Source organism: Petaurus breviceps, unplaced genomic scaffold, assembly GCF_028583685.1.
Source record: "Petaurus breviceps papuanus isolate PSGF00001 unplaced genomic scaffold, PetGlider_PUasm1.0 404, whole genome shotgun sequence".
NCBI lineage: Eukaryota > Metazoa > Chordata > Mammalia > Diprotodontia > Petauridae > Petaurus > Petaurus breviceps.
The window spans coordinates 256743-269165 of record NW_027186317.1 but is presented as its reverse complement, the minus strand read 5'-3'; the positions used below and the strand labels follow the sequence as shown (position 1 = coordinate 269165).

At 51.4% G+C, this 12423-nt stretch overlaps 1 protein-coding gene across 1 annotated transcript in view; it reads right to left on the bottom strand.

Moving 5' to 3' along the window:
- The window catches only part of LOC138171028 (venom metalloproteinase inhibitor DM43-like), a 10387-nt gene extending 2842 nt beyond the window's left edge, over positions 1-7545 (bottom strand). Inside the window, exons 1-6 of the mRNA XM_069100481.1 lie at positions 7426-7545; positions 6583-6624; positions 5280-5558; positions 3988-4263; positions 2890-3183; positions 909-1199 (exon numbers count right to left, since the gene is read on the bottom strand). Coding sequence (XP_068956582.1) covers positions 909-1199; positions 2890-3183; positions 3988-4263; positions 5280-5558; positions 6583-6624; positions 7426-7459 — 1216 coding nt within the window. The 5' untranslated portion in view covers positions 7460-7545. The remainder of the gene's footprint in view (positions 1-908; positions 1200-2889; positions 3184-3987; positions 4264-5279; positions 5559-6582; positions 6625-7425) is intronic.
- Positions 7546-12423: the final 4878 nt, after the last annotated feature.

Genomic DNA, 12423 nt, shown 5'->3' with positions numbered 1-12423 from the left:
TGTGTGTGTGTGTGTGTGTGTGTGTGTGTGTGTGTGTGTGTGTGTGTATCGCTTAGATGGAAGGCCCAGAACACCAAAGGCCAGTGGCAGGAGAATCAGGAGAGACTGCCTGCAGAAGAAATGACTGGAGCTGAGTCTGGGACATCAAAGAGGGAAAGTCATGTGAAACCCCAGAGGTAGCCTATGGCTGGTCATGGTGGAGAAGCCCAGTGGTGCTGGATAGCTGACAGGCAGGGAGCAGTTGGGTGTAAACCAGAAACGCAAGAAGAAGCCAACGTGAAGGGTCTTAAAAGGCTAAAGAAAGGAGCTTATGTGTGATCCCCAAGACAACAGTGGGATCCTGGAGCTGCTTGGGCAAAGAGGCGACATGGAGAAGTGCCCTGGGCTGCCCAATGGAGGAGGGGCTGGAGGGAGGGGGATGACCGAATGGAGGAGGGGCAGGAGGGGGACCCTTCAGGAGCAGACAGATGTAGTGAGGGTAGGAGAGTCTGAGGGTCTGTCAGGCAGCTCTGCCAGGACCGGCTGTGAGTGGAGCCTTAGATCCTTGTCCAACAGGGTCTCCCCATTATGGGTGGTCTGACTTTTCTTCAGTGTGAGCTGGGCTAGCTGGCACCCAGCGCTTCCCTCTGTCTCTGAAATGCTGTCCTCCCATCCTGATCCACAATACCACTTTCTAAGGCCTCAGTCTGTGCTCTCTGTCCAGTGGTTGTGGGGGGGGGAGGGAGGAGTTGGCATTAGCTGGCCTCGAAGGAACTGACCATGGTACCTGCCAGCTCTAACGCTCCATGTATCTTCAGGAGGGGAGGGGACCTGTGAGTTCTGGCTCTCAGACCCTTTCCAACCCTTTGCTTCTACAGATATTCCGGCCCACTCCCCCATCTTCTAGAAAGCCCGGCCCTTCCCCTCACCATCAACTTGAACCTCCACAGCCTCGCTTGCTGGGGACCCAGCGAATGGGGCGACTGTCTCAAAGTAAATGCAGCTGTAACTGCCTGAGTCTTCAGCCATGGTGTCAGAGAGGACAAAGTCAGTGCGGGACCCAGCAGGGCTCAAAATCTGCACGGGCTCACTTGAGCCTTTTTTCAGCAGGGCGAACCTCATGTTGGGGTGGGACCCCTGGCATTGGAGCGTTACATTGGTCCCTCGAGAAATCACGGAGTCCGGGGGCTGCACTGAGAGGGAGGGTTTGGCTAATGTTCCTAGAAATAGAAAAAGTCACACAATGTTAGCCTCAGGAGGAGTCTGCACAGAGAACATGGAAAGTCAGAACTGGGAGGGGCCTTAGAACACAGAACATGTAAAGCAGTCCAGGGGAGAGGAGGGCCTTTGAGTACGGAACATGGAACGTCAGAACTCGGAGGGGCCTTAGGATACAGAACATGGTAGGCCAGAATTCAGAGGGGCCTTAAGACAGAGAACAATAGCGTCAGAAGGGACCTCAGAACATAAAACTTTGAAAGTCAGGAAAGGAACGCCCTTGCAATGATGAAATCAAGACCATCTTACTGCACAGAGCAGAAAACAGCTTCAGAGGGCATGAGACCAGGAGGCCAGGGGGCTCATGGATTCTGCAGCCAAGCTGGGATGGGGCCCAAGACCCTCCACTCTAGCCCAGTGTTCTCTTATACAGAACCCTGAGGCTAATAGGGTCATGCCTCTGGTTCCACACCATGGACCAGCCCTTGGGATCATTGATGGGACCTTTCAGATGGGCTGACCTGGCACCTTCCCTTCTGATAGATGAAGGTTGGGAAACTGGCCCAAGAACACAGAGTAACTAGGGATGGGAATGGGATTCGGACCCCGGTCCTCTGATGCATGTCCCAACGCGTCTTCGTCTGAGGGATGACATCACAGACAAAGCACTGACTTTCGATCAGGAGGAGCTGGCTTTGAATGCCATCTGGCACACATTCTCCAGGTGTGCCCCTCGCCAAGGCACTGACAGATTCCCACAGGTCATTGTAAAGATTATGCGAGGTAATGGATGTCAAGTGTTTGGCAAACTCGAAGGTGCTGGGGAAATGCCCAAACTACCACAATTCTGTCCTTAGCAAATTTCCAATAAGCACCTACGTCAGTCAAACACTGTGCCAGCTACTCAGGGAGGTGCGAGGTCATCACCCTCTAACAGAGGCATGAACGGGGTCCTGGAGGTGAACGGCCTCGCCCCAAACAGCCCCTGGGGAGCTGAGGTCATGGTCAAAGACTCCTGGTCTTTGCTGCTGTCCCTAGGGACTGTCGCTCCGTGACTGACTTCCAGTGACCTTGGGCAAGTCAGTTCCCTGGCTGCGCCTCAGTTTACTCAACTATCTGTGTCTTTCTGTTTGCATGTTGTCTCTCCCATTAGACTGTAAGCTCCTGGAGGGCAGGCCTGTCTTTTCCCTCTTTTTGTTTCTCCCAGTGTTTAGCCTAGCACATAGTAGGCACTTCATAAATACTGATTAATTGGTTGATTGAAAAGTGAGGGGCTGAGGGTGGCTAGGTAGCACAGTGAATAGAGCACCAGCCCTGGAGTCAGGAGGACCTGAGTTCAAATCTGGCCTCAGACACTTGACACATTTACTAGCCGTGGGACTTTGAGCAAGTCACTTAACCCCAAATGCCCTCCAAAAAGCAAAAAAAAAAAATGTGAATTTAGGGGTGGCTAGGTGGTGCAGTGAATAGAGCACCAGCCCTGGAGTCAAGAGGACCTGAGTTCAAATGTGACCTCAGACACTTAACACACAAAAAAAACCTAGCCATGAGACCTTGGGCAAGTCACTTACTCCCCATTTCCCTTTCCAAAAAAAGGGCAAAAAAATAACATGAAAAAAGAAGAAGAAAAGTGAGGGGCTGGATGCCAGCTTCACCAGAGTCCTTTCCTCCTCCTCCCCTGGCCCTGCTCACCTGTGCTCAGGACAAGCTCCAGGGACTCGCTGTCTTCTGACCAGATCAGTGGCCCATTCCTAAACCGGTACCGGCAGCTGTACTTGCCACCGGCCCCGGGTTCCAGATCTGTCAGGTGGAAGTCAATCCTCTGGGGGTCTGTTGAAGACATACTAGGGACAAACACCTCCTCTCCATCTTTAAACAGCTTGAATTCCAGTCCTGAGAACATTGCCCTGCACCGGAAGGTCACGGAGCCACCAGACCTGATGACCAGGTTGTCCCAAGATTTGAGAGAGGGCTTTGGTAGGGAGTCTGAATGGGGAATTGGAGTCAAGCTCATCAGACAGATGCTGCCTTCCATTCACCACCCACCAGACCCACTCTATGCACCCACTTCTGGTGCTCGCACTGTGGGGTGTGCACATGGAGGACGAGACCCCAGAGCTGCTCTCCTTAGTGAGGGAGGAGAGATCAGTGAGGGAGGAGAGATCAGTGAGGGAGGAGAAATCAGTGAGGGAGCACAAGAGCCTGGTGTCTATGAAAACAAGGGAGGGAAAAGCAGCACACAGTGCCAGAAGCTGCAGAGGGGTCAAGGATGGGAGGACTGAGCAAAGGCTGGGGGGCCTGACAAGTGGGGGTGCCCCAGTGCAGGATTGGAGGGAGAGGTGCCTGTGAAAATGAGCCAGGGGTCTAAGTGGGTTTGAAGCTCCAAGGGAGCTGACCAGTGTGATGTGGCAGCTCCCCCTCTGCTAGCCTTCCTCCATCTGGTTACTTCTCAGCTTCCTGAGAGTCTTTCTCCTCCTCCCCCTTGCCCCTCTCTTCCTCCTCTCTCCTCCTCTCCCTTCTCCTCCTCCCCCTCCCCTCCCCCTCCTCCTTCCCCTTCCCTTTCCCTCCCCTCCCACTTCTCTCCCCCTCCTCCTCCTCCCCTTCTTCCACCTCTCTCCTCCCCCACTTTGAGTCTCAGTCTTTCTGAGCCTCTTGACTCCCTCTAGATTCCTCTAAGGCTCTTGGAATTTCCCTCCCCAGGGGTACCCAGAGGGCTGTGGTTGGAGGAGTGTCTCCTGAGCTGGGTATGGGCTCCTGTCCGGGGTCTCTAGCCCTGCTCTCTGCCCTCACCTGGTATCATGATGTTTATGGTTTCACTGGGTGCTGACTTCACCCCAGAGGCCATCGTGGATGGCCGGTACTGACAGGTGTAGTTCCCAGGGTTCCTAATGATGAAGGTGGCTTCTGTGTCTGGGGTGCTGGAGCTGTCTACAGGCTCCTGCTCTCCTTCCTGGTGCAGTTCAAAGGTCATGCCCAGCAGCCCCCCCTGGCAGCACAGTTTAGTCTCCAAGCCATGGAGGATCCAAGGTCCAGGTTCAGCCCGGAGGGAGGGTGCAGGGAGAAGCTCTGTTGGGATCAAGAATGGTAGAGCATCTGAGAACATGGAACCTAGAACCTAGACAGGTGAAGAACACCTGAGCTCAGAAGCTCAGATCAGGAAACATGGGCAGTAGGAGGGGAAGGCAGCACACAGGCTGTGCTGTGACTAAGCCCCAAATCCGCCCTTGTCGGCTCTAGGGGCTGGTGTTTGCCATGTGCATCCTGCATCTGCCGAGTCTGTCTAGATGCGGCCAATAGGGAGGTGCAAATAGACATGGAGATTTAGGCAAAGAGGCTTTGAGCTTGGCTCTGTTGGGTTTGTTATCTATGTGCTTGCTCGCTTGGCAGTCACACTGCACTGTCCCTTCCTTCAGCACCTTTCCTTGTAAGAAAGAAAAAGTTAAACAAAACCAATTGATGTAGAGACTACATCTGACTACGTCCGAGCCCCTCATGTTACAGCGGGGTAAACTGAGGCACAAGGGGAAGGGATTTCGGTGGGGACGTGCAGTAGGTTAGAGACAGAACCAGAACCCCCAACTTGGAACTCCCCTCTCGGGCTCTTTGTCCTCACATTGTGCTGCTTTCCTACAGAGAGAACGGCAGAGAAGGGAAACAGTCCGAGAGATGGAGACAAGAGACAGACAGAAGGAGAGAGAGAAGAAAGAAACACAGAGAGAAAAAGGGAGAGAGAGCAAATGGTCAAGTGATGGTGGGAGGCAGGCATCCTGTGGTTAGTGGTTCCCCTGCCTCTGGTTCTAGAGCCTGGAGCTAGAGCTTTCCTAAGCCTGGGGGCCCCTGCTCCCCACAACCCCAGGAGCCTTCCATGGTCAGTCTCCGAGATCAAGTGATGAGAATGTGGGCAGTAGCCTACATCACCTGGCGCAGAAAGGAAAAAGAAGAAAGGTAGAGTGGAAGACAGATGTTGGCAGTGAACATTTGGGGCACTCAGCCTCCTCCTCCCCTATGATCTCCCATTTCCCACCTATTAACCCTGAAGGGCAGAGTTCAGAGTTTGGAGACCTACATCCCTCCCCACTCACCTGTCCCTGTCACCTCCACTGGGTCACTCACTAGACCCCAGTGGTCTTCTGTCTCTTGGATCTGGCATCTGTAAACACCCTTGTTGGCAGCTGTCACTGGCCCCAGTGGGAACCTGGCATAGGGTCCAAGGGCAGAGAGAGAAGAGAAGACTTCCCCATCTTTGAACAGCTGGAATTTCATTGCCAGAGTATCAGTGACCATGCACTGGAGGGTCACGTTGTCCCAGGGTCTGGATGGGGATTCAGACTCTATCCAGAGGCGAGGAGTCGTGTCTATATCTGTGAGAGTTCCCAGAGAATTTATTGAGTCTACTACTAGACCTAACTTCTATTTGCTTCAGTTTCCTCATCTGTAAAAAGGGGATGATAAGAGTGTTTACCTCTCAGGGTTGTTATGAGGATCAAATGAGATATGTATAAAGTAGTCAGCATGGTGCCCAGCACATAGTAGGTGTTACAAAAAGGTTAGCTGTAATTATTATTCCGATGTGCCGGGCACTGTACTGAGTACTCAGAGGGGCCTGCACCGAATGTCAGAGCCTGCAGAAGAGAGAAGGGCAGAACTAGGAAGGGACCAAAGGCATGAATTTGGTAGGAAAGAAAGGGAAAACCCCAGTTCTCACAACTACCTTGGAGGATAGGTGTTATTCTTATCTCTACTTTACAGAGGAGGTAACTGAGGCAGACAGTGCTGAAGAGACTTGCCCAGGGACACACAACTTGTTAAATGTCTGAAGCCAGATTTGAACTCAGGTCTTCCCGACTCCAGGCCCAGTGCTCTACCCACTGAGCTCTATAGAGACAGAGCAAATGGGAGGGTGATGGTGGGGGGCATCCTGTGGTTAGTGGTTCCCCTGCCTCTGGTTCCAGAGACTGGAGCTAGACTTTCCTAAGCCTGGGGGCCCCTGCTCCCCACAAGCCCAGGAACTTTCCATGGTCAGTCCTAGAGATCAAGCAATGAGAATGTGGGCAGTAGCCTACATCACCTGGTGTAGAGGGATAAGGGAGAAAGGTCGAGTGGTTTCTCCTGCTCATTTTAGAGCTCCTTGCACCTGTCCAGATATCCCTCCTTCCCCCTTGGCTCCCTCCTTCCCTCCTTCCCCCTTGGCTCCCTCCTTCCCTCCTTCCCCCTTGGCTCCCTCCTTCCCTCCTTCCCCCTTGGCTCCCTCCTTCCCTCCTTCCCCCTTGGCTCCCACCTCATCTCCTTCCTCCTTGGTTCCCACCTTCCCTCTTTCTCCTTGGCTCCCACCTTCCCTCCTGCCCCCTGGGGCTGTGTGGGTCTGGATCTTATGGACTCACTCACATGTGGCTGCTTCTGCCTCCATCTCTGGGCCCAGCCAAAGTCCTGTAGGATACAGGGCAGAGTCACAGCATGTTTGAATGAAAAGAAATGGTGAGAAGAAGAGCTGATAGTGAGTGGCCTCTGCCGAGCTCTGGGCACGCGGCATTTCATTCTGAGCGTGGTGCCCGCTGTGTGAGATGGGCATTTCAGGGACTATCATCTTCTGTTTGACAGAAGTGTCTGATGACACTGAGCACCAGAAAAGTCTGTAGAAGGGGGTGGCATGCTGTCCTCTGGCTCTGTTCAGCAGCTCGTGAGTCTGAGTGAATTAGGGAGTAGAGGACACTGTAGGGTTCAAGCATGGCACTGAGGACATCCACACTGGGGAGGGAGTCTGGGCAGAGGAGGAGGGATGGTGGCCTGAAGGGAGAGAAGAGCTCAGAGGTGAGAACGAAGACCACTTGTAGCAGGAATGAGGAAGAGCTCCTGGAAGAGACAGGAGGAGGAGAGGGGGGGGGGGGTTCTGGAGGTGGAGACTGGAGAGCCCATGGGGTATTTGGGGAGGCTGGAGAACTCGTGTAGCTCCAGCTTTGGGAGCTGGATAGGGATGGCCAGGCAGCCTCAGTTTGCATGATGACTTTCTCTAGTGGTCCTGAGGGGGCACACCTAGGAGAGTGGAGAAGGCTGATGGTGGCTGTGCCTCAGGACAAGGGAGTGAGAGACTCAAGGGTGGAGGCTGGCCTCACGTTCGTTCACCGGCTCCACCATGGAACCAAGAATGGAAAGGGAGGAGAATGAGCACCTGGCTGAGGAAGCAGCCTCAGAGCAGGAAAGAGATGGCCCCCAGGGTGCCGACTGACTCACCTAGAACAAGCAGAATAGCGAGCCCCGCAGCCATGGTTCCTTTCTTCTCCTTCCTGGCCCAGGACCAAGGCTCTTCTTTGTGCAGAGAGGCTACAGCCAAGGGAAGGTTGGGAAGTCTCTTAAAAGAGCAGGGATGCTCTGAGCTCACTCCCCCTCCCCCACCTCATGCTTCCTTGGCCAATGGCAGCTGTCCCCGTCAGGTCATTCCTCTAGCCAAGGTCACTGGCTAGTTCAGAATGGCTGCTGACTCATCACTATTGCTTCCTCCCCTCTGGGCCTGACCAGCTAAATTGCAAACAGGACAAAGTCCATTTTGGGCCACTACCCTCCCTCAGAAAAATTGCAAGAGGTAGAGGAAAAAGGGTTGGACTGGAAATCATGAGATCAGATTCTGTTCCACCTTCTCCAGATTCCGGCCCAGCAGAGCATTTCCTTTTCTTGGCCTTAGTTTACTTGCCTGTAAAATGGCTGTGTTGAACTAGATGGTCTTTAATGAATCTTCCCAACTTCTGCATTCATGGCTATTTTCCAATGTTCTGTGTTTTGTGGTCTCATTCAGTGCCCATACCTTAAGGTTCCCAAGACCCTCCCAGCGCTGACATTTCTTGAGTCATACCCAGCTCAGTCAATAAACATGTGTTGGGCATCTACTGTGTGCCAGGCACTGTGCTAAGCACTGGGATACAAAAGAGGCAAAAGACAGTCCCTGCCCTCCAGGAGGGTTCCAGTCTAACTGGGGCGACAACATGCAAACAATTACGTGTAAACAGGCAACATGCAGGCTGAAGAGAAAGTATAGACGGGAAGGAAGGCAGCAGAGCCTTCCTGCAGAAGATGGCAGTTTAGCTGCGACCTGAAGGAAGCCAGGGAAGCTGGGAGGCGGAGCTGAGAAGTACCAGGAGATGGACGGTCTTGTTCACAACAGCCAGGAGCCCAGTGTCCCTGGATGGAAGAGGCTGTGTAGGGGAGTGAGGTGTGAGGAGGCAGGTGAGGAAGAGCTTCGAATGCCAAACAGTGTTTTGTATTTGATCCTGGAGGCCTTAGGGAACCAGGGGAGTTTAGTGAATAGGGGGCTGCATGATTAGGCCTGTTTTAGGATGGAGGATGGACTGGAGGCAGGCAGATCCCCCAGCAGGTACTGTGATTGTCCTGGTGTGAGGTGATGAGGGCCTGCCCCAGGGTGGGCACGGGAGAGAAGGGGGCCTATTCAGGAGATGCCGAGGGGTGGGGCTTCCAGGCTCCACTAATGCTCCCAGCTACTTGGGGAGCAGGTGAGATGAGGCTGTGTATACAGTCTTTTTCATGCCAACCAGAGTTTGCTAACTCCTTGACCCAGGCTTTTTGGCTGTCTGCAGGCTCAGGGCAGCACAGCAGAAAGGCACAGGCCCTGTGATCAGGCTAGGGCAGTCACTGATGGGGAGAGGGCCAGCTAACAATGAAAATAACAAGAACCAACATTGGCATAGCACTGACATGTGCCCGGGGGAAGGTGACGCCAAAGGTGCATGAGAAGGGCTCAGCAGGCTCCTCCCAGAGTCTAGTCCTCCCTGAGCACCCAGATGGAGTGATTGAAGCTGCTGCTCAGACCCCACTGGCCTTTGCATGCTGTGGATCTGTGCTCTGAGCGTTTAACAAGCTAGGCTTCTGCATGCTTCTGTGTGTTGAGAAACGTGATTGGCAGCAGTATCTGTGGACGAAGCCCGGACAATCTCTGCCCATTCTGCTGCTCCTGTGGCCAGACTGTGGGAGGCCATTTGTTGGTGCTAAACACTTAACGAATTCATCTCACTGGATCCTCACAACTCTGTGGGGCAGTTGCTATTATTAGCTCCATTTTTTAAAATGAGGAAACAAGGGGGAAGTGACTTGCCCAGGGTCACATAGCTAGTAAGTGTCTGAGGTCACATTTGAACTCAGGTCTTCCTGACTCCAGGTACAGCACTCTACCCACTAAGCCATCTTGCTGTTCAAGGCAGGGGCACTTACAGGGATGTGGCTTTAATTGGTGTTACCTTAGGGACAGGGACAATGATTGATAGTGCATCGTGTCAGTTCAGCAAAAGGGTTTGGATAGGGAAAGGGAAGAATGGTCCTAAGGGTCTGAAAGAGAGATATGGATGGACACCAGGAGAAACATGAAGACTGGTTCTAGAAAGTCAGAGACAGACACAAGCGGACAAAGAAAGAGGCTGACCCACCAATTAGACTGAGACTGAGATTATCTTGGACTGTCTAACCATGAGCAATATGAAAAGAGACAGAGAGACACAGACTGGCCAGAGTCATAAACTGGGGGCAAGAGGCAGAGATCTCAGGAATGTTCAGAGACAGTCATGTAGCTAAAGGGAGAGACACACCTGCAAAGTCACAAAAGGGACACACAGAGCCAGAGGCATAGAGGCACACACACAGGATAGTGTGAGGACCATTCAGGACAATGAGAGAGAGAAAGGTGCAGATTAGACTAGTTAAGAAGTTAGGCAAATAGAGTCACAGAGAGTGAGACAAGTCTGAAGCAATGCACACATGTTACTGTATCTAATCTCAACCTTCTCTAAGCCTGTAGGAAGGCAGGGTGTCACTGTTAATTATGCAGTGAGGGGATACTCTGTAGCTGAGTTGTGCAGCCAATGAAGCTACTGGGAGTGAGCTAACCGCTTCGTCCAGTTTCTCTCCCACCTGGGTAGAACAGCCTTCCTATGAGGCTGCAGTATCCATGATGGCCACCAGATGGCACATTTCTTAAACACTTACTGTGTGCATGTGACAAATTCAGGTGTCTGGAAGGCTTATCTGTTCTAGGGGAGGAAACCACATTTGGGGAAGGGCAAATGGAGTGGAGCCCTCCTTTGGAGGTGTGTCCATAGCAGCGATGGTTTGGTTAAGTTCTAAGAAACAGATGTGAAGAGGCATGTTCTGCGTAGGGACAAGCGCTGCTGGGGGGAGCAGTTCCTGGGAGCGCACAGTCAGGCTCCTCCTAGGCACGGCCTCCACGGTCTGGCCATGTCACCTTCCCCCAGCTCTCACCTGGGGCTCCAAGAAGCTATGTCATGTGCAGTGACCACACCCCAGTAAAACCACCTCGGCAGATGGGCTAAGCCTGGCTGAGAGTAACCGACCGGCCTCAAACATGTCCGTGACTTGGGGGGATGTCTACCCCAAGCATGTGAAGATTTCCCCTGGCAGAATGGATGTGCCGATGGCCATGAGGGCAGCTGAAACAGGTGCCATGGAGCACTGGGAGCTTGGTCAGACATCAAACATGCCAAGGTCACCCACGGCATCTCTGGCCACTGCCAGTTGTCCTGACTTTGGTCTTGCCACTGGACTTCAATGACTCAGGGAAAGAAAGGTTAACAATCTGCAGTAACTCAGGCTCACTTAAATCCAATTCACGCACAGATCAAGACTCCACTCATGATGTCATCGGTCCTCTTCAAAAACAGGGATGAGCAACTGAGCAATGACAATGGGCTTTGGTACCACAGATAGGAGGGATGGATGCCATGGAAAGGTAATGATTTATATACCAAAGAATAGAGAGCAAGCGGGGAGGATTTGCATCAGGTAAAATAATAAACACTGGGGATACAGCTGGAATTTGCATCTTAACCATTAACATCAGAGCTAGTTACATGACATCCTTGTCTTAAGCAAATGCTGGCAATAAAGGTGGGCCAATTCCATGTGGGTGCTATGTTCAATATACTTAGGTGACCAGGAAGCTGTGTCCAGAGAGGCAGAAGCCAATGAGGTCAAAAGGACAGTTTTATTGCCTTTTAGGGAAAACAAATCCCTAGTGTGGGGAAATGAATGGTGGGAACTCTGGTCCTATCACATATGCCTTGCCTGATTGTGATCACCAGGGTCATTGAACAAGGTTATTTCTGTTGTTATATCGTATAAAGAATCTTTAACAATTTTGATGGGTGGATGAGAGACATTTTGTTTGAAAAGAACCTGTTTCTCTTTGGGGCCAGTGGCCCAATTCACACCATGTTGGCTGCCTGTGTTCCCAGAGGGTGGCTGACTACTCGTGCCTTCAGAATTTTAAGAGTAGCCCCAAGGATTCCTGGCTTCAAAAATAACCACTTATGCCCCTCTAGCCAGTGTGTTCCCTCCCACATTGATTGACAAATTCATATCAATTAGTTTTTACAAAGATATTAATTATTTTCCATATGGTATACTTTATATTTTCTTCTATTTTTTCACACTTTTGACTTTGTTTTAATATTTCTTTTTATCTCCTGGAGGCTGTAACTTCTGTTTCATCCACTCTAATTTTCAGGGTATTTGATGCTTTGGCAAGCTTTTGTATGTCTTGTGCCAAGCTGTTACATTTTTTCCAATTCTTTCTTCCATAGCTCTCATTTCTTTTCTATTTTTTTCCCCATTGCACTCATTTAATTTATAAAATCATTTTAAATATTACAAGACTATTCTTCATTTCTTCTAGGAATTCTGGATGAACTTGAAGCTGAGCCATGTTCTTCTTTGAGACTTTCTTTATAGATCTGCTCCTGGCTGCCTCTGACCCCCAGTGTTTACAGATCTTCCTGGCTTTCTTTGACAACTTAGGCTGGAAACATGACTCACTATATTTGGTTTTCTTAGCTTCACTGATTAGGATTCAGTCTAGTCAGTTTATTAGAACTTTGTAGGAGAAAGTCTGATTGTGCTTCCTCCTACTCTGCCCTCTTGGTTAGTCTTGATGGCAGGTAGGTAACAGTTGCTATGACTGGCTGGTTTCACATAGAGACTGGGAGCAGCTTGTCTTCATTAAAAGTACAAACACAGAAACACACAGAGACACACACAGAGACACACACAAACACACAGACACACAGAGACACACATAGAGACACACACAAACACACAGGCACACACAGAGACACACAGACACACACAGAGACACACACACAGACACACAGAGACACACACAGAGACACACAGAGACACACACAGACACACACAGAGACACACAGACACACACAC